General features: G+C 40.4%; 1 protein-coding gene across 2 annotated transcripts in view; it reads right to left on the minus strand.

Moving 5' to 3' along the window:
- Window positions 1-289: 289 nt before the first annotated feature.
- ZNF804B (zinc finger protein 804B) overlaps window positions 290-19,744 on the minus strand; it is a 530,395-nt gene continuing 510,940 nt past the window's right edge. Inside the window, exons 3-5 of one of the 2 annotated variants that reach the window (XR_007922261.3) lie at window positions 14,964-15,094; window positions 5,138-8,861; window positions 290-4,094 (exon numbers count right to left, since the gene is read on the minus strand). Coding sequence is in view for 1 of the 2 variants with exons in the window: in XM_051852999.3 (XP_051708959.2) it covers window positions 5,207-8,861; window positions 14,964-15,094 (3,786 nt within the window). In the remaining variant the exon portion in view is untranslated. Of the gene's footprint in view, window positions 4,095-4,307; window positions 8,862-14,963; window positions 15,095-19,744 lie in introns of those variants that run through there. The other variant, XM_051852999.3, reaches the window with a different exon arrangement.

Raw genomic sequence — 19,744 nt, forward strand, 5'->3', positions numbered from 1 at the left:
GCTGTGTGACACATCAAGTCATGCCTGTCGCAAGGGATTTCCTAGTGAGCTGAGTCCTGAGAACTACGGTTTGTTGGGGTTTCTAAGTAAACTATTTTCAGAATCTGTATTAAAATTGTTAAAAGCGTTAAGAATGCTACCATGTCTGTTTCATATTCTGAGTTAGACAACACATTCTGCAAACTGTAGAGCTTTCTTAGAACTCTAAAAGCATTAGACAGCATTTCTGAAAGAAAACACACAGACTTCACAGAATACGTTTTAAGTTTCAACAAATAATACATTGATAGAATTTTAAAAGTTATATTTATTTTCAGTTTGAGGAAACAGCTTTATTTGATAACACTAAAATTTTAAGAAATAGTCTAAGAAACCCCAGCATTTAAATATAGATTATAAATACATACAGTAATAAATAAAAGGTTAAATGCATTTTAATTCAGCAGTGTAAAATACAGAATATTCCCATGCCATCTGGCATTTGATTGTGTTCTTGTATTTTGGTACTTTTGATAGAAATATGTGACCAACACTCCTATACCATTAAGCTTTTTATTGAAAAAAAATTATTGCATTGAACTACAGTCCAAGTAATTTATTGAATAACCTAAAAAAGCTGCTTTGCATATACAATAGTGCAATTTACTTAGCCACATAACAATTAAAAATGCTCTGTACAAAATGAAATTACTGATTTACTTATCATATGCTGGACTACCATCGCACTTAATTACAAATTAAATACTTCAAATGGAGTCGAGTACGGTGGGGATTTGCTGTAAACAGCTACACGATTCATCCCATCAGCTATTTTATAATCTTGCACATATCAAAGGAACTGACAATTGATCCTGTTGGAGAAGAAATTTCTCCTTGAAGGTGCTTGTTTCAATAAGTGAATATGCTTTGAAAAATACCATTTTGAGCAAAGATCAAGGTCTACAACTAGCGACTGTATTTATTAAGAGCACAGACATACATCTACCCTCACCTGTGTACTCATACATATTGTAATTCTTCCAATGTTTCCTAAATTTTGTGTTTCTGAGGAGATATTCTTGCTCGTGTTATTTGAGAAAGGAGGGAGTGGGTTTGAGAAAGGAATAAAGAAAGCAGATTGGGAGAATTCCCTCCTCGGCAAAGCTGCCTTTGGCTTCCCTCTAAATGCTGGCTTCTTCTAAACCTAACCCACTCAGCCACCGCTTCCATGTTAACAGAGCTTAATCCTAGGAAATACAACAATCACCTTCAAATGCCTACCTGAACAGAGCAATGGGTACTATTTTTGCTGGAATGAAGTGATAACCTTTGAAAATCCTCTAGACTCCGGTTGATGGGCAGGGAAACTTATATTTTAGCGGGGAACTCTCCTCTTAGAAGTGCTTGCAGCCTTGGATGCAAAGAAGAGTCATCCGTTTTCCTGACTGCAGCACGAAAGTAGTCACCCACTTGCTTCTTCATCGCGTTTCTGTTCGCCAGCGAGAGCACGCTATTCGGGAGCTCATCTACCTTAAAGAATAAACACTAAACCTGCTCCTGAGCTCTGCTAGGCCAGAGATTAATGCTGCCCCATAGTCTGTTAGCTGCACAGACCGACATGCACCACGTGGGTCTTCAAATTGTGTTTTTGGAAAACTGGACCTAATTTGTATGTATTTTTCTTCCGCGTGCCTACCCATCTTTCTGAAAACACAGGAAGCACATTTCAGGAAAGACGGATAAAAGTGCTGATGATCAACAATGTCATTTCACTGAGAAGGGGACAGTGAACCGTGGACGCAGCCTGAGTCCATCCGGACGTGTTCGTCACGTACAGCTTTCACACAGGGACACCAAGGGGCATCCTAATGGGTGAAGCATCTCCACATCTCCAGTTGTTGCCTCAAATGCTTGGAATGCATGTTTTGTGGTCAATGTGATGTTAATATAAAATTCAGAAAGTAAAAGCTGCACTGATGCCATCTTTGGGAGCTGGGTCTGGGTGAGAACATTATGCATGAAGGAAACAGATCCAGTGATATGCTCCTGAGTAACTGTATTGATTAATATTCCATTTATTGGAAAGTTTCATAGGATTAATTTCTTTTCATATGTTTCTATTTAGTGTTGAGAGATTCCATGAAGTCCTGGCAGAAACAGAAGAAGTCACTGTCAAATCTGCTTTCTGTAAGTGACACAGTTCAGGAGATTATTCTGTGAAATGTCTACCCAAGAAGGAAATCCTGGGAATTGGATTAAATAATTTCCAACATTTTAAAATATTTCTAAAGGTGGACTTAGAGATATCATTGAAATAGTTTGAAATACTCCAATTGTATTTTGTCTTGCTAAACTTGGCAGAGACTAACCAAGAAGATGAACTTCCCCATATTCTCAGTTCTCAATACCTGTATCCAGTGAAGTGCCTGAATAGTGGATTGGTTCGTAATTTCTGAGAAAGATATAGATTGGTAGGTATCTGTGTGGCATGCACATGTGTGTAAATGCTAAACCATCTTTCTTGCCATATTTTCAGTTTTCAATTAAGCATTGAGAGTTTGACAGATATAAAAACTTGCCTCCATGAACAATTCCAGAAATAGAACTACCTCATCAATATCAGGCAATAGAACATAACAGAAATTTAATATTCAAAATCCATTGTCAAATAACTGAGAATGGAAGGGAATAATGCTGAAATATAACTCATCACTGTGGCAATTTTAAAAATGCCATTATTTAGAATTCAATATATTTTTAAAATTTTTGTTCATTTTTTCCAGAGTATGGTTATCTTAAGGTAAAATAAAAAAATAAAAATGCAGGTTTTGAGCATATGCTCATGATTTGGGGAAGGAGAGTTTTATAATCACATTTCTGTCATGTGATGACATGAAGCTTACAACTTCTCACCCTCGGGTGCAAGTCTGTCTTCATTTAAATAATGTAATCTGTTGTCAAATGGCTCAATATAGTGTATCAAGTGAGCAGTTTCTTCACTGTTAACATGAGATTGAGTCATCATTTCCTTGCCACCTACTGAGATCAATCTGTCCTTGTTAGTCAACACTAAGTGCCCAGGACAGGTTCCCTGATCTAATCTTCTGAGAGATTAAACTGTCACCAAGACAGTTGTAAAAGTTACGTAGGTGTGCTGTCTTTCTCAGAACAGGATTAGGAGTGTGTCCCCAGAATTACTCTAGTTCTGCTTTGTGAAAAGTTTGCGAACCACTCTCCATTTTTTTTTTAAATCTGCAGGACCATTTGTCATCCCTTTTGATAATAAATAAGCCACTTAATTCCCCTCCTTTTGGATTCACCCAGAATTCACCAGTGGTTCTTTATGGTTACTTTTATAGAATTCCATGAAGTACAGTTTCTTGCTTTAGATGCTTGTTACTATTCCCTTTAATAAGACAGACTTTGTCACTGCTGATCCCACACAAAACTCCCATACTACAAGTTCATGATGACACTTTGGAAATTATAGTTTTTATTTATGCTCAAATTTCAAATTTCTTCCTCTCCTTCCAACCCTGCTCCACCCTCCCCTCTCACTGTGTCCATCCTGCATCAGAGAGAACTTCGCCTACCCTTTAGCACATGTGAGCTAGTTGACCCTTCAGCTCGATTCTCTCGTCAGGGATGCGAATGATCACACTGACCCCACGATGAGGATGAGGAGATGAGAATGGCCCTGTAAACACAGCCATGTGCACTGTCAGCTGAAGGCGAGGGGGTGCCCCTTCCTCAAGACCAGCAGCAGTGACTGAGCGCCTCTTTGTCCAGATGGATTCCTCTGTCTCAGGTGTACTGGGAATGCGCTACTAGGCAAGTTCACCTTGTTTCCACTTGAAGCACATGAGCTACCATGGGGTGGTGTTTGGCACAGGGGTGAAGCTGCCACTTGGGATTCCTGCATCCTGTGTGGGCAAGCGTCTGGCACTGCTTCAGATCCCAGCTTCCTGCTTGTGTGTAACCTGGGAGGCGGCAGGTGATGGGTCTAGCACTTGAGTCTTTGCCACCCACAAAGGAGACCCAGATTGAGTTCCAGGCTCTTGGATTTGGCTGTTGTAGGCATTTGGGGAGTCAATCAGTGGACCAAAGAGCTCTTTCTGTTGAAAGAAGAAAGAGACAGAAGGGATGGTGGGAGGGAGGGAGGGAGGAAAGCAAGCAGGGAAGAAGGGTGGGGTTGGGGGGAGAAGGAAAGAAGGAGAGACAGGATGTAAAATAATAAATCTTCCTGGAGGACCATCATACAGACGTCAGAATGCAAATTCAATGGGCCAGAAAACATTCTCAATGAATTTTGAAATAATTTGCAAAAATCACATGAATGATGGCTTTATTCATCATTCATTGTATTTTAAAATATCACACTAGAATAAAACACACCAAATGCTTTAGGAGATTCTGGACATTTAAAAACACTGACATTTCCAAACCTTTACATCTATGATTATACATGTATTGGATGAACAGAGTAAAATTTCTGAGTAAAAAAAAAAAAGTAAGATTATTAGTCTTCGTAATACCTGAAAGATCAACCAATGTATTCAAAATGTTTTTTCTGCATATATCTTATTTTTGTGTTTTGCATTAACAAATACTAATGCTAGTTTGTGCATGTTTTCTTATACAAAAATTAAACATTCTTAATTTTAGATGTTACTGATTCTTACAATTACAAAATTATCTGGGCATAGATTTGTGTCAAATGAAGTTCACCAATTTTTTTTTTTTTTTTACAGAAACTGTACAATCTGCTTAAAGACTGTTTCATTAGAGGATAATTTCAACCTGAATAATTGTTTTAAAGAACTGATTTATTTTTGCTGAGAAAATGAAATGCATATTCATTCACTAAACAAACACCTACAGCGTAGTCTTATATTTCTTTTTATTTTTCTTTGTAATATTGCCATTCTAAATGTTTTCTGTTACCACTGAATAATGTTGCACAAGAACTCATCCCAAACAAAATACTTTCCCTTGTGCTCTTCTACAAAATAATTTTATTTCTCCCTATATTTTTACAAGTTAAAAGAAATTCTTAAAATTATCTTATATTTCATTATTGGCAACTCAGTTCATATTTATATATTGGTCACATTTTGAATTGACACAGGTATCTTAATTCTCATAAAAATCAGATCACCTTAAATCTATCATTTTGTAGGTAGTGACAATTTGCTTCATTTATCCACCAGAGGGGCTTTCACACCTATTAGTTCAAATGTGCTGAAACATTTAAGGCCTCCTTCATGCCATTTAACTGTTGCATCTGACTGGAGCAGGAATGGTGGCAAAGTTCTTGACCTTGGAACATGGGCTGGATTACAGGATTCAAGTGGATAATAGACGTCGTGGCTGGGTTTAGGTGGGGGCCAAACAAGGTTGGGATGAATGCCGCCGGGGGCAGGGGCTGCAGTGTTATGTGAGATGGGTGGAAGGGAGCAGCCGTGACTAAATGTAGGGGATGACTGGCTATGAAAGCGGGGTGTGCAGGGATAATGGTGGGAGTGAGAGTTGAAAACGAAATAGGAGTGAAATGTGGCTGTGACAGAGGATGCAGGTGAGCGATAGGGAGGTGACTGTTGTGGGAACTTAGGGAGGCAGACACAGCGAAGTGCTGCAGGAACGTGTGGTGGATGGTGGTGATGGAGGCGTGCTGGTGAACTGGAACTGCTGGCACAGCTGAGGCCGGGGAGAAGGCAGTGGGCGCTGCGGCAGGCAGAACTCGAAGATGCTTTGACAAGAGCTGCTTCTGCATGTGCTGTTGGGCTTGCAGCTGGAGGAGCTTATATTTATCTATTTCTTCGGGAGAAAACGTTATGGGCTGTTGACTTAGAGGGGGGGAGAGAGATTTATGACACACTTCCAATCCATCTTCCACTTTGTCATGCTTCTGCATAGTTCTGTCATGGTAAGAGTTTATATCCCCCTCTCCATGATGCATCTGCGTGCTTACGTCCTGTAAGTCGAGATTTATTTGGTCCTCTTTGGTCTCTGTTGCATCACCAACACCAGTATATCTATTGGTTGGACAAGCACCAGGGAAATCATTGGGCAGTGGGTCACAGCTTTGACTCAAAGGTTGGGCTTCACTAATTGAGGGTTTTGATTGGCCTTTCATTGCTGGGTTCTTTCTCCCATTTAGTGACTGAGACTCAGTTACTATGTGAATTAGACCTTTAGAAAGATGGTCACAACCATTATCTGCTAGAACAGTGACATTATTGGGCTGCAAACTTTTGATTTTGTCCTTTTCAGTAGTCCTTTGGACTGCACTGCCTTTATCATTTCTTCTTTTACTGTTGCATTGTGTTTTTTCTGACAAAGGCAATGCTGGTCTGGAACAGCCTGATGGTAGGAGTTGAATTGCACGTGAGATTTGTGAATGAGCCTCTGATTCATTCATACAGCTGTTAGGAGAGACCTCCAAAGGAGCTGACTGCTCCCGACACTTCTTGGCTTGTATTCTCTCTAAGAGGCTCTTGGCTGTCAGGGGGGTCCTGTCTCCCTCTGTCATGTTTGGCTCCATAGTTTCTGAAGGGCCAATGGAATAGCTCCTTAGAAGGCAGTGGGCATTCCCAGAGTTACACTGTCTGGGCTTGACTTTTCCCAGATCACAACAGTGAGTGTTGGCCAAAGGCTCCCAAGTTCTGCTTCTATTTAAGCAGTGGATCTCCCCTCTTGAGTAAGAGCCCACTCTGCTCTGTTGAGGTCCCTGGCAGTTAGGTAGTTCTTCCCTGTCTGCATCACAGGAAACTTGTGAGCTCAAACCACAGTGGATGATCCTCGGGGATTTGGGCCCTGAAAACGGTGGCATTTTGCCAGTTCTATGTTTTTCTTTACAGTGACAACACCTGTGTTTTGCGTGCTTCTTCTTTTTAAACGATTCCCACAATTTGCAGCTTGCATCTCGCTTTGTTTCAGACTGGAGGCAGGCGCTCGTAGAGATCTCAGCAGACAAGCAACGGCCCTTGCGCTTTCTGTGTTTCCGTGTGTGTCTTTCACCTGATCTGTGGTTTCTTCTGCAAAAGCAGAGCAGGGTACCTCTGCCACCGCCGTGGGGCCCGTGACTTGCACAAGCACTTCTCACGTCGGACACACTGTCCGAGGATGCACCTGCAGGGCTAGCACGCCCGCTCAGCGACACCGTGGGTGAGCATCTCGTGTAACTTTGGTTTCCATGTCCAGAAGCACTGCTGGTCAGACTGAGGTGGCTGCTGTTCAGAGTCACACTGACGCCCTGCCCATGGTCACTGTGTCCCCCTGTAGTCAGAGGGCTTGAATTCCAGGTGAAATGCTTTCTGTCCTCACACTCTGAATGAGAACTACAGGAAATCAGCTTATGCTTTTTTGTCCTGGAGATGTAGGGAGGAAAAGATAGGCTCTCATTTGCATCATTTAGGACAACTTTGCCCCGGCTCTGCCAAGGGGTCCTCGGAGGTTCCTGGACTTCATCGTCACTAGGATAGTTTCCTGTGCAGTCTCTCACAGACACATCAAGGGGAGTAGGCACTTCAGGATTTTTCAGTTCCACATTACCTGCACTAGAATGATGTTCACCTTCTCCGGACTCAGAATCATTGTAGCCCAAATTATATTCTTTCTGGAAATTTTCCCAACCAGGATTCGCTATCATTATCTTTGGTTTCCGAGACTGATTATCTTCTTGGATCAATTTTTGTCGGTCTTTGATGAAACCTGAGACTTGGCGCTCTTCTTTAGTTTTCATTTCCAAGGCCTCCTTACCCACTTCTGCTGTGAAGTCCTCTGGATCACGATCATGGCCATCCTTTGTGTTCCGAGAATGCTTAAAATCAAAATATAAGGGGTTGCAGCCATAGGAAATACAGGGTTTTGTTTTTGTGAAGAACAGAAGTTCTGTAGGCCACTGGAGAGTGGTGTGGCCATCCTTGCTTTGTACATGGAGAAAAGGCAGTGGTTTGGATGTCACATCATGGGGGCATGCCTCCCGTTCAAGTTTTTGAACATTTTTACTAATTCTTTCTGTTTCCTCCAAAGATTTTTCTCTGTTCTCCATTCTGGATTTGGGATTGAAATGCTTGACACTCTTTCGGTCACTTGGCTCCAGCGATGAAAACTCATCCAAACAGTCAAATATCCTGGCATCAATGTGCCTATAAATGCTGGGTGGGCTGGAGGAAGCATCTGATGGGTGTGGAGGATCAGTGTGGTTTTCTGGAGTGTTCTTCCATGCATTGCTGGTTTCCTCTTCTCTGCTGGAAGGAGAACATTCTCCATCTGAAAGATGAATGTTAGATGTAGAGAATGGAGGGACAATGCCAGTGGAATCTTCCAGAGTCTTATCAATGGACTCACGTTTGTCCTGCAGAATTTTGGAGCTTCTGGAGAAGCTCCTTTCCAGATGGCCTGGTGAGATGTTTGTGATTTCTTCCTTTGAGAGCTGTGTTGTATCCTCATTTGCAAACCTGCAGCACTTGCATTTCTGTACAGTTTGCTTTGCTTTATAGATGGGTGGCTTGTTACAATCCTGGGTTTCTTCTGTGTTCTCACTGAAAACTGATGCTGAAGATTCTAATTTTAGGTGCACTTTTTTAGAAAAGGAAAATGATACTCCTGTCCTGTGGTTTGCGCTGCTGAGATCTGAAGGTGTCTGTGGCACCCGATTTCCAAACAGACATCGTCTGTCTGTCTGTAACTGGTGTCGGTTAGGCACGGTAGACCTCTGTTTGTCGGAAATGCTCCTGGGCACATTTTTTCCTTTAAGAAGGAGACTGCTCTTCACACAGGACACCTTCCTGCCGTTCTTGACTGGGAAAATTCCTTGCTGGAGTTGCTTTTCTATGGCTACCCTGGGGGCTTTGTATGCTGGTCCACTTCCAGAAACACTGTAGATAAAATAAATATTAAAATGATTAATATTCTAGGTTTGGAATCATATTTATCTGCGAATGTTCCATAGTGTCCCTATGGAGAGTTATTCTATTCATGAACTACATCTTCTGTTGTAATCATTTGATCGTGCTTTATACAACTCAATGTAATTTTCTTAACCGTGGTGGTTGTCTCTAAAATGCAGTAAGTGTATATTATTTAATATTACCAACTAGCAATAGTAAGTGGGTATCTTCTGCCAGTTCTGCAGAAGAAGATAAAGTATTGTATTTACATCACAATATATGTCCTCAGGAGCTTATCAATTCTTTGAAATACAGACTTTATTTTATAAAGTGTTTCCTAATCAGTACTTTCACATGAAATAGAATTAAAATTCACTTCCAATATACAAAAATATTCCTGTAATTTGTTTCTATATATAAGTTCTAGCATTTTGTAATTTTGATTCCTCACTTTAAAAATTCCCTCATGTTCACTTCCTTATGAAATAGGAAGGTTAGTTCTTTTTGATTTGTTGCTTATTTGATTAATTATAATAAATTCATAACAAAAGGACACATTTGCAAGCCATGCCAATATTTTCAGGTTCTGAAATCTTACTTTGCTTTTTATTCCCCCAAACATTTTTCGACCATTTATGCATGTGTGTGTGTTATGTTTTAATGATTTTAAAAAGATCATTCTACTGAGCCTCATTAGCAATTGCACAGAAAACTGAAAACACCAATGAATATAAGAGATGTAATTCTTTAGATTGAAATTAGTTAACAATTTTCAAACAAATACATTTTAATCTTCCTATATCGTTTACTACAAAACAAGGCATAACGAGGGGTGGAGCAATACAAATTATATCATCTGTTTGCTGTGAAATGGCTTTCTTTTTCTTATTCCATATGCTTAGAGCTGATCATATGTTGTTTGAATATAAAACACTAAGGGAACTGATACAGCAGCCTAAACTCTAATGTGGAAGTCTTTCTGAGGGCTTGCCAGGTGTACCTTTCTATTGGCTTCAACTATGACTACTTGATCAACCAACACAGACCATCACATTCTTTTTATCCACCACCTTCTATGCACTTTGCTTCTTTGTCTTTGTATGTTAAGCATTTTTTATTGACATGTAGTGTGTAACCTGAACACCTTTATGGGCGACAGTACAATACATGAATCCACACATACAGAATAATAGGTTCAGCTTAGAAACAGCATCTCTGCTACCCTCTTCCTCCACGGTGGGGGCACACCAGCTCCTCTCTTCCAGTCCCTTATGTCGGAGATAATGCATTGCTGTGGAACACTAGAACCCAGTGCGATCACCTTTGTCTTCGTACCTTTTTAGCCAGCCTACCGTTCCCAGACTCCATTCATCACCATTCTAATTTTAGACTGACATTTTCTTTTCACTTCCCCGTGAGTGACAGAACATGTACTACATGAATTTTTATTTGGCAGAAATTTTAATCAGCCTACTCTTATTTATTGTTGAACCTACTCATGCATTAGTGTGATTTTGCATTATTTTATGCATATGAAATTATTTATTATGCTATGCATAAATATATATGTATATCTATAGTCTTACTGGGACACAGATCATAGCTATAGCTACAGGTTGAATTTTTTCTGTTTTTAATAGTATTTCTTGAACACCTTTAGTTTAACTTTCTTCTGCATACATACACTTTCTTCTTTAATTATTGTTTAATTTCATTCTAGTTTCCTGTGTTGGAATTTACATGTTCAAATTATTGGCTCTCCAAAATATGCCTTTAGGTCTTAGTATTTATCTCAGTATTCTGCTGTTGTTAGTCTTTTACTCTAAGATATTTCTCCTGTACTAATTTATATTTTACTGACCTCACTTTTTTGACAATATCTAATCTGTTCTTTTCTAGGCCCATATGATTTTAATTTAGAAATAATGTTGACCATGACTGATTTTTTAATGATATCAGATTATCTCCTTTTCATGAATTAATGGGTAGAGCTACAGAGTAGTAACATCCCCTTGAATCTTCTGGACAACTATCTTTAGAAATGTTCTAAGCCTGTGTTCTGTTCTCTACAGTAGCTGTTTCATGATGAAGAAGTTCCTCTCACTCAACATGTTAGACGGCCCTTACCAAATCATCCCTTCCCATTTCTGAGAGAGGAGATTTTCCCATCTTGAATCCGAGGATGGGAGGACCACTGTAAAGTGGTGTATGGGTTAGCGAATATTTCTTTACAGATTAAAGACAAACAAGGAGCACAGAGGCATGCGGCAGTGTTTACCACTGGCCTTCTAAAGAGTCTGCAGACTAGGGATGGAACAACGGGGTTCAGAAACAGCTGCAGCCCTGAATTTTGCCTCAGTGCCCAAGAGCCGCCTTCCACCTGTACAACCACTCTTTGGGTGAAGTAGAAGTTCAGTCTGGTGCTATCAGCACCTACACTTGGCAGAAAGCAGCGACAAGGTCTAGCATCCAGGTATCACCCTACCCCCCTTCTTGATTCCACTGAGATGCAGATATGTCAGTATTTCTTATATTATCTTCTATTTTACACATACATGTTTCTTGCTATTTTTGCCTGTTACCCTGGTACTGTTTTGTGCATTTACTTGCTTTGATTTATGTTAGTCTAAATATCTTTTCAGTATTGCTGTTTTATCATTTATCTCTCTAATGGAAAAGCTTTTCCTTTTATATTCTTTTTAAATATTTTTAAACCTGTTTATCTTAGCTTTTTATGGTATTTTGCTGTTAGCTTCTGGTCTTTAATTCTTGCTCTTAGTTTATGATCTAATCTACATTTATGATTATGGATTTTTCAGGAGTTTTAACATTTTATTCTTGTATTAATCTTTGATACTTTTTCTTCTGCTGTATACTTTTTTTCTTATTGCTTTATAAGCTTTAATTTCCTTTATCTTAAATGTGATTTGGTAATATTACTTTGAAAGTCCTAAATTTTCTGTATTTATGTTGTTTTAAATTCTGTTAGGTTTATACAAGTTTATGACCTAAAATCTTATTAAAGCTTATTTTTTTTTTCCAGTTTGCTTTCTGCACATGATAACATTATTACCAAAATCAAATCCATGGACATATCCATCACTGTACCTTTTGTTTTTGTAGGTTGTGGTGGTTAAGGACACTTAAGATACATTTTCTCAGCAGATTCCAAAGAAACAATAGAGTAGTATGAGCTGCAGTCAGTGTACCCTACCTTAGGTCCCTCAGAAGATACTCATCTTCTACCTGGAAGTCTGTATGCTTTGCCACCCTCTCCTCCAGCCTGTGGCAACCATCATTCTGCTTCTGCAAATCCTGAATTTTTTACACTTATCTCATTATTTCCTTTTTTAGATCTTCAGTTTCTTTTTGTATTTTTTACCTGTTTTTATTTTGAATGGCTTGTAAGAAAATGACTATAGTTAGCCTTTTGCTTCTTGTAACTGAATTGTCTGTTCCAGACTCATCCTCAAATTCCTACTTGCAACAATGTAACAAATTCACAATTTAATTCTTTCCAAACAGGAAATGAGACCTAGCCCAGCAACATGGTTTCCTTCCATGGTGTCACTTTGTGATATCTCAGCTTATCTAGTTGTCACCTAAGGAACTTCATAGTCTTATCAAGGATTCCCCATATCAAGATGAACTGAGTTAGGCAGACTGGAAGTTCACACACAGAAACTGCTCTTGCTGAGGGATCTGATTGGGTAAAAGTAACCCAAGAGATGGCCAAAGTTGACTGCCCTGTATAAGACTTATTACCAGTTAGTTTTCTGTCATCACTTTCCCATCAGTTTGATTCAAACATTCCTACCAGTAATAAATTCACCCCTTTTCTCTTTGGGGTCATAAAGGAATCTTGTTATCTGGATCATCTTACTCACAAGCCCTTTTTATGACGATAAAGGATGAAGAAAGGTTGTCCAGGGGTGCACTGCTAATGTTTTTTTTTTTTTTTTTCGTTCATCAACCTAGCTGCCAAAATGAACACATTTCGTAATTATATTAGGTAGATTCCTTTAGGTCATGGAATATTTAAGCAGAGAGAAAGACTGGCTGGAGAGCACAGGATATTAGAAAAAAAAGTAAATCATTTTGCCAGTTCTGAATTCTGGGTTTAGAAAGAGGAGCACCTGTCCTTTTCATAACAATAAAGACACACTGCAAAACTAGACACTGCCTGCTCTGTACAAGACACCAGCCCGGATGTGGTTAGGTTTGTGTTGGCTTTGTAAACAAGGTTTCCACAGGGACACCTGGAACTTAATAGAGTGTGTCTTTTAATTTGGAGGACCCTTCATGGGTAGCTCTGGCAAACTTGAATTCCAATGCATCATCAAAATCATCATCACCACTCTCATCTCAGCTCCTCTGAGATAAAGTCGTTCTTCCCAGAGGAAAATACAGAAAAGGTTAAGTAGAAATGAACATTCCTAGTAAGAAAACAACCACATTTATGTTGTTACACTTAGTCAGCTTTGCTGAGAAACGAGGGAAATCTGGCCTGGCCTTAAAAGACCTATCTTAAGATATCCTTGTATGGTGAAGATGGCTCTATTTTTTATGACCTGGCTTATGACATTTCATAATTAATCACTCCAGGATGGCTATCTTACCCACAGGACCCTAGGAATTTTTTTTTTCCAAGTCCTCTTTGGACAACAACTGCCTAATACCTCATCCCTGGGCAGTTTTCTCTGTTGTGCTGCCAGGAAAGTGCTCAGTACCAACTGTGTGTCTTGCTTCTATGATTGTTTTTATAGTAACCTCAGCTCCGGGCACATGTTGTACCTTTATTTTTCTTTGTACTAAACTTCTCATTTATTTTTAATATGATCTTCTTTTAAAAATTTATTTGACAGGCAGAGTTAGACAGTGAGAGAGACAGAGAGAAAGGTCTTCCTTCCGCTGGCTCACTCCCCAAATGGCCCCCACGGCCAGAGCTATGCCGATCCGAAGCCAGGAGCCAGGTGCTTCCTCCTGATCTCCCACGCGGGTGCAGGGGCCCAAGCACTTGGGCCATCCTCCACTGCCCTCCCAGGCCACAGCAGAGAGCTGGACTGGAAGAGGAGCAACTGGGACTAGAGACCGGCGCCCATATGGGATGCCAGCACCGCAGGCGGAGGATTAACCAAGTGAGCCACAGCGCTAGCCCCTAATATGATCATCTTTACATATGGTCATAAGCCCATTAAATTTTTAATAGTTATAAATACATGAATATGCAAAATGTACATTAACTATTTTTACTTATAACAGATCTTAAAAAAGAAATACTTCCTTAAGATCACATTTGCAGTCTATTGTTTTGTGGCAATATATTTGAGTCACCCATTCCTGTTTATTGTGTATTATTTTCCATTTAAACAAGAGGGGTTTAAATTCTGGCACAGAGCTGTACATTTCACTATTTGCAAAGATGCTGCCAACTACATTAATTAGCTATGTTAGTGTCTTACATTATGATTCATAGGAATACAAATTGCAATCTGCAAATTTAATTGCACTCCAGGTAACAACTTTGAAACATTCAGTGGTTCTGAGCTTTTGTAAAACTGCTATTTTTCAGCTACAAGAATGTATTAATGTAATGCTTGTTATATTGTAATTATTTAAAAGGCACTGTTTGGTGAATCTCACCGTATTAATTGCATCTAGTTTGTCAGCCACACAATGAGAGTGTCATTTATTCTAGGTTCAGCTGTGTTCGGGAGAATGCAGATATTTATATCCCCCAAAAAGATGTCTTGTTTTTTTATAGTCTTTCTAATTATTATTACAAAACATAAAACAAATTACTGAAGAACTATATTGGTTCATTTAAATCAACTGGATAGAATAAATGCTAGTATATTAAAGTTGTTCTTGCATCATCTCATTAAGGAGTAAATTAAATTAACAATATTGAGAGAGAAATCAGATGCCTAACATAATGTGGTTATCACCTTAGAACTATTAGAAATATTTCCCCTCAGACATTTCTGTGGGTTCATTACAATTTTACATTGCTGCAGTGAACCGAATGGATTTACCATTGGGATTTCCCTGGGTTTAAGTGAGTTTGCCCCCGATAGCGCGAGTTCTTACCATTCTGACTGCTGCCGTAACTCAGCCAGCTGATGAAGCCGTTTCAGCGCCTTTTCCTGTTTCTTCTCATCTTTCCACGACTTGGAAGCGACATTTCGAGCAAATTCCCGCTGTTTTAATTCTTTCAGTCTCTGTGAAGAAAGATGAAAAACATAAAGGGTACTATGAATCAGTAATACATTCTTTTCCATCCACAAGGCTCCTTATTAAACTTTGTCCCACGTGCAGAGGCGACTGAGGACAGAAGAGTGAAGGCATCTGCTCCATCGATGCTGGCCTCTGCTTGATGATAAAGTTAGTAGCTAAATGTTGGTGTTAACTGAGTCATTTTTTTTAAAGATTTATTTATTTATTTATTTGAAAATCAGAGTTACACAGAGAGAGAAGGAGAGGCAGAGAGAGAGAGAGGTCTTCCATCTGACGGTTCACTCCCCAGTTGGCCGCAACGGCCGGAGCTGCGCCAATCCAAAGCCAGGAGCCAGGAGCCAAGAGCTTCTTCTGGGTCTCCCACATGGCTTCAGGGGCCCAAGGATGTGAGCCATCTTCTACGGCTTTCCCAGGCCATAGCAGAGAGCTGGATCGGAAGTGAAGCAGCCGGGACATGAACCGGCGCCCATATGGGGTGCTGGCGGTTCAGGCCAGGATGTTAACCCGCTGTGCCACAGCGCTGGCCCCAACTGGATTATTTTTCAAAGCATGTCAGGGTCTCTGCCAGGCTGGAGCCCAGTCCTCACTGGGATCGTCCCGCCAGACAACCGCAGTCAGCCATATGCCCGTGACAACACAGATGGGAGAAATGGGCAACATATGGATGGGAGGGAGGGCAGAGGAGGCGATGGGCTGCAGGTGCCCAGCTCTCCCCTGTAAAGCTGCTGCTGTTGCACACACTCTGTGGAATCAGCTTCTTTCCTTTAGTTATTTCTGATACTGCGAAAGATTTGTTTAAACTCCAAATGTGATTCGTAATTCATCTGTTGAGTGAAGGCATTTATCAAATGGAGATTTATATATTGTATCGAGGCAGAAAATGTGTATCAGGGATTTAAACTCAGTGTAGATTTGGTCTTGCTTGATTTCAATTAACCTACCATTTCTTTTAATTAATCTTTTCTCTAAAACAATTGACTTACAATGCAAATTGGATGCTGCTCATTACCTGTTCAGATTTCTACTTTAGAATTTGCTAGTAAGCACGTCTAATGATATTGAACAATTTGAGAAACAGTCACACTCAGATGAGCATCTTGACGTTGGGGGCTTAAACCTGAGTTGGGAGACTATTTGAAGATTGGCCTCTCTTGCCACAAAGGAAATGCTTTTAAAAGTCTACACTATGCATGAGTTTAATTTTTTCCATTTCCCAAATGAAGTATAAAGGTATGGAAAAAGCTGTACATCAATAACACTGTAGCACACTACTTCCCACCCAGAAAGCAGGGCCAAAACCTTTAATGATCATGACCTTCATCCTTACAAGAGAAAATGTTCCTGGGAGATGGTGGCCTGGTAACAGCATCTTGGCTATGTCTGCAGGAACTGGCCGACCAGCCTTTCACAGAGAGAATATCCTGTATGCAAAGAACAGGAGGGTCTCAGTAGAAATGGCCACAGGGAGAACAGTGGAGATAACCTGAACTGAAATTTTGCAGATACTTCTGATTTCTCTAAAGAAGTAAAATTACGCCCCATACATCACCATTAAAAAGGAGGATCAATAGTTCTCTGCAGTTGGTAAACGCCAGAGGGGCTGAGCACTGCAGCATAGACAGCCTGGATCACAATACAGCAAGAGAGGCTTAGAAATCCTTGTGCTAACTTCCCCTGTACTCCCTCTTCCTCAGACCCCTCGTGCTTTGTAGCTCTTAGAGTGAAAGCTTGTTTTAGGAGCAAAGACCTGTTGGAAACTATTCTACATGATTTAAGAGCACCCATAAATGGCGATCCACCATGTCAAGGACAGAAGATGACTACTGTAGGATAGAGGAAGTTTTTTTTTTTTTTTTTTTCAGTTACTACTGAACTTAAAATACTTGATACTACATTTTTTTTTCAAAGTGTAAAATACTGTTTGAGTACTAGTTATAGCATTATTTCACATTGGACAACACACTAAGGACAGATCCCACATGAGAAGTAAGTACACAGTGACGCCTGTTGTTGACTTAACAATTTGACACTCTTGTTTATGGCGTCAGTAATCACCCTAGGCTCTAGTCATGAGTTGCCAAGGCTATGGAAGCCTTTTGAGTTCACCGACTTCATTCTAATTCAGACAGGGTCATAGTCAAAGTGGAAGTTCTCTCCTCCCTTCAGAGAAAGGTACCTCCTTCTTTGATGGCCCCGTTCTTTCCACTGGGATCTCACTCGCAGAGATCTTTCATTTAGGTCTTCTTCTTTTTTTCTTTCTTTCTTTCTTTTTTTTTTTTTTTTTTTTTGCCAGAGTGACTTGACTTTCCATGTCTAAAATACTCTCATGGGCTCTTCAGCCAGATCCGAATGCCTTAAGGGCTGATTCTGAGGCCAGAGTGCTGTTTAAGACATCTGCCCTTCTGAGTCTGCTGTGTATCCTGCTTCCCATGTTGGATCGTTCTCTCCTTTTTAATTCTATCAGTTAGTATTAGCAGACACTAGTCTTGTTTGTGTGATCCCTTTGACTCTTAGACCTATCAGTGTGATCAATTGTGAACTGAAATGGATCACTTGGACTAGTGAGATGGCATTGGTACATGCCACCTTGATGGGATTGTATTGGAATCCCCTGGCATGTTTCTACCTCCACCATTTGGGGCATTGATTGAGCATGTTCCAAATTGTACATCTCCTCCCTCTCTTATTCCCACTCTTATATTTAACAGGGATCACTTTTTAGTTAAATTTAAACACCTAAGAATAATTGTGTGTTAATTACAGAGTTCAACCAATAGTACTAGAACAAAAAAAAAATACTAAAAGGGATAAAGTATTACATTGTACATCAACAGTCAGGACAAGGGCTGATCAAGTCATTGTTTCTCATAGTGTCCATTTCACTTCAACAGGTTTCCCCTTTGGTGCTCAGTTAGTTATCGCCGATCAGGGAGAACATATGATATTTGTCTCTTTGGGACTGGCTTAATTCACTCAGCATAATGTTATCCAGATTCCTCCATTTTGTTGCGAATGACCGGATTTCATTGTTATATATTGATACTACATTTAATATTTGGTGTTGATAGGCGCATGAAACATGTGCAATCTGGGGGAGAAATGGATTCATTTACTCACAATAATTGATGCTTGATTTGTCATTACTGGAAGCTTGTTTGAAACTTCTACTTCTGAGTTACAAAAGTTATTGTGATTTCTGTTTCTGTTAACTTATCATGTACTGCTAATTCCTAAAATATGAATCTTTACTAAGCATAAGATACAATGATACACAAGACAATTATTTTCCCCTCAAGGGAGACAGACATGTAACTTTACACTCTTAGAAGATGATGTTGGCCAGCGCCACGGCTCAATAGGCTAATCGTCCACCTGCGGCGCTGGCACCTCAGGTTCTAGTCCCAGTCGGGGCACCGCATTCTGTGCTGGTTGCTCCTCTTCCAATCCAGCTCTCTGCTGTAGCCTGGGAGTGCAGTGGAGGATGGCCTAAGTTCTTGGCTCCTGCACCCACATGGGAGACCAGGAAGAAGCACCTGGCTCCTGGCTCTGGATCAGCTCAGTGCACCAGCCACAGCAGCCATTGGGGGAGGGGGTGAACCAATGGAAAAAGGAAGACCTTTCTCTCTGTCTCTCTCTCTCTCACTGTCCACTCTGCCTGTCAAAATAAATAAATAAATAAAAGAAGAAGATGACGTCAAGTTTCTATTTTTTTTTTACTTGACAGGTAGAGTTACAGACAGTGAGAGAGACAGAGAGAAAGGTCTTCCATCCATTGGTTCCCTCCCCAAATGGCCACTACGGCTGGTACTGCGCCGATCCGAAGCAAGGAGCCAGGTGCTTCTTCCTGGTCTCCCATGCGGGTGCAGGAGCCCAAGCACTTGGGCCATCCTTCACTGCCCACCCGGGCCACAGCGGAAAGCTGGACTGGAAGAGGAGCAGCTGAGACTAGAACTGGCACCCATATGGGATGCTGGCGCTGCAGGGAGAGGATTAGCCAAGTGAGCCACAGCACCAGCCCCTGCTGCCAAGTTTCTTAACAAGGGTATACATAACCTGCTTTGGAAGCATCCAGGAATAGTTACCAAGTGTTGTATGGAGGGAGTCAGCAAAGTTAACATGTTTTTAAGAAATACAGAAAACTTGGAGACTTACTTAAAGGCACTTAGCTATAGATTTCGCTTAGCCAATACAGAGTACTCAAGTTTGCATAAATAAAGGCACCAAGACATCTACCGCACAAGTTTTTGTGTACAATAAATGTATGCATGCATGGAAACTAATTCAGGCCAAGGAAACAACCAAATGAAATAATTAAAAGAAACAATACCTAGAAATCATACTCAAATCGCCTGTTTTCAGCCACAAGATGAGAAAAACTCACAGGACACTGAATAGAGAATTCAGCAAAGTCTTTCTGCAGTAGAGAATAATTAAGCATATTATTGAACACCCCTTTGGACTTGCCTCATGAGTCTTAAGAGCAAAAATTCAAAAGTAAGGAGCTGGCACTGTAGCACAGTGGGTTAACGCCCTGGCCTGAAGTGCCAGCATCCTATATGGGCGCTGGTTCTAGTCCCGGCTGCTCCTCTTCCGATCCAGCTCTCTGCTATGGCCTGGGAAAGCAGTAGAAGATG

Source organism: Oryctolagus cuniculus, chromosome 16 (genome assembly GCF_051225735.1).
Source record: "Oryctolagus cuniculus isolate XC-2025 breed Fujian yellow rabbit chromosome 16, ASM5122573v1, whole genome shotgun sequence".
Lineage (NCBI taxonomy): Eukaryota > Metazoa > Chordata > Mammalia > Lagomorpha > Leporidae > Oryctolagus > Oryctolagus cuniculus.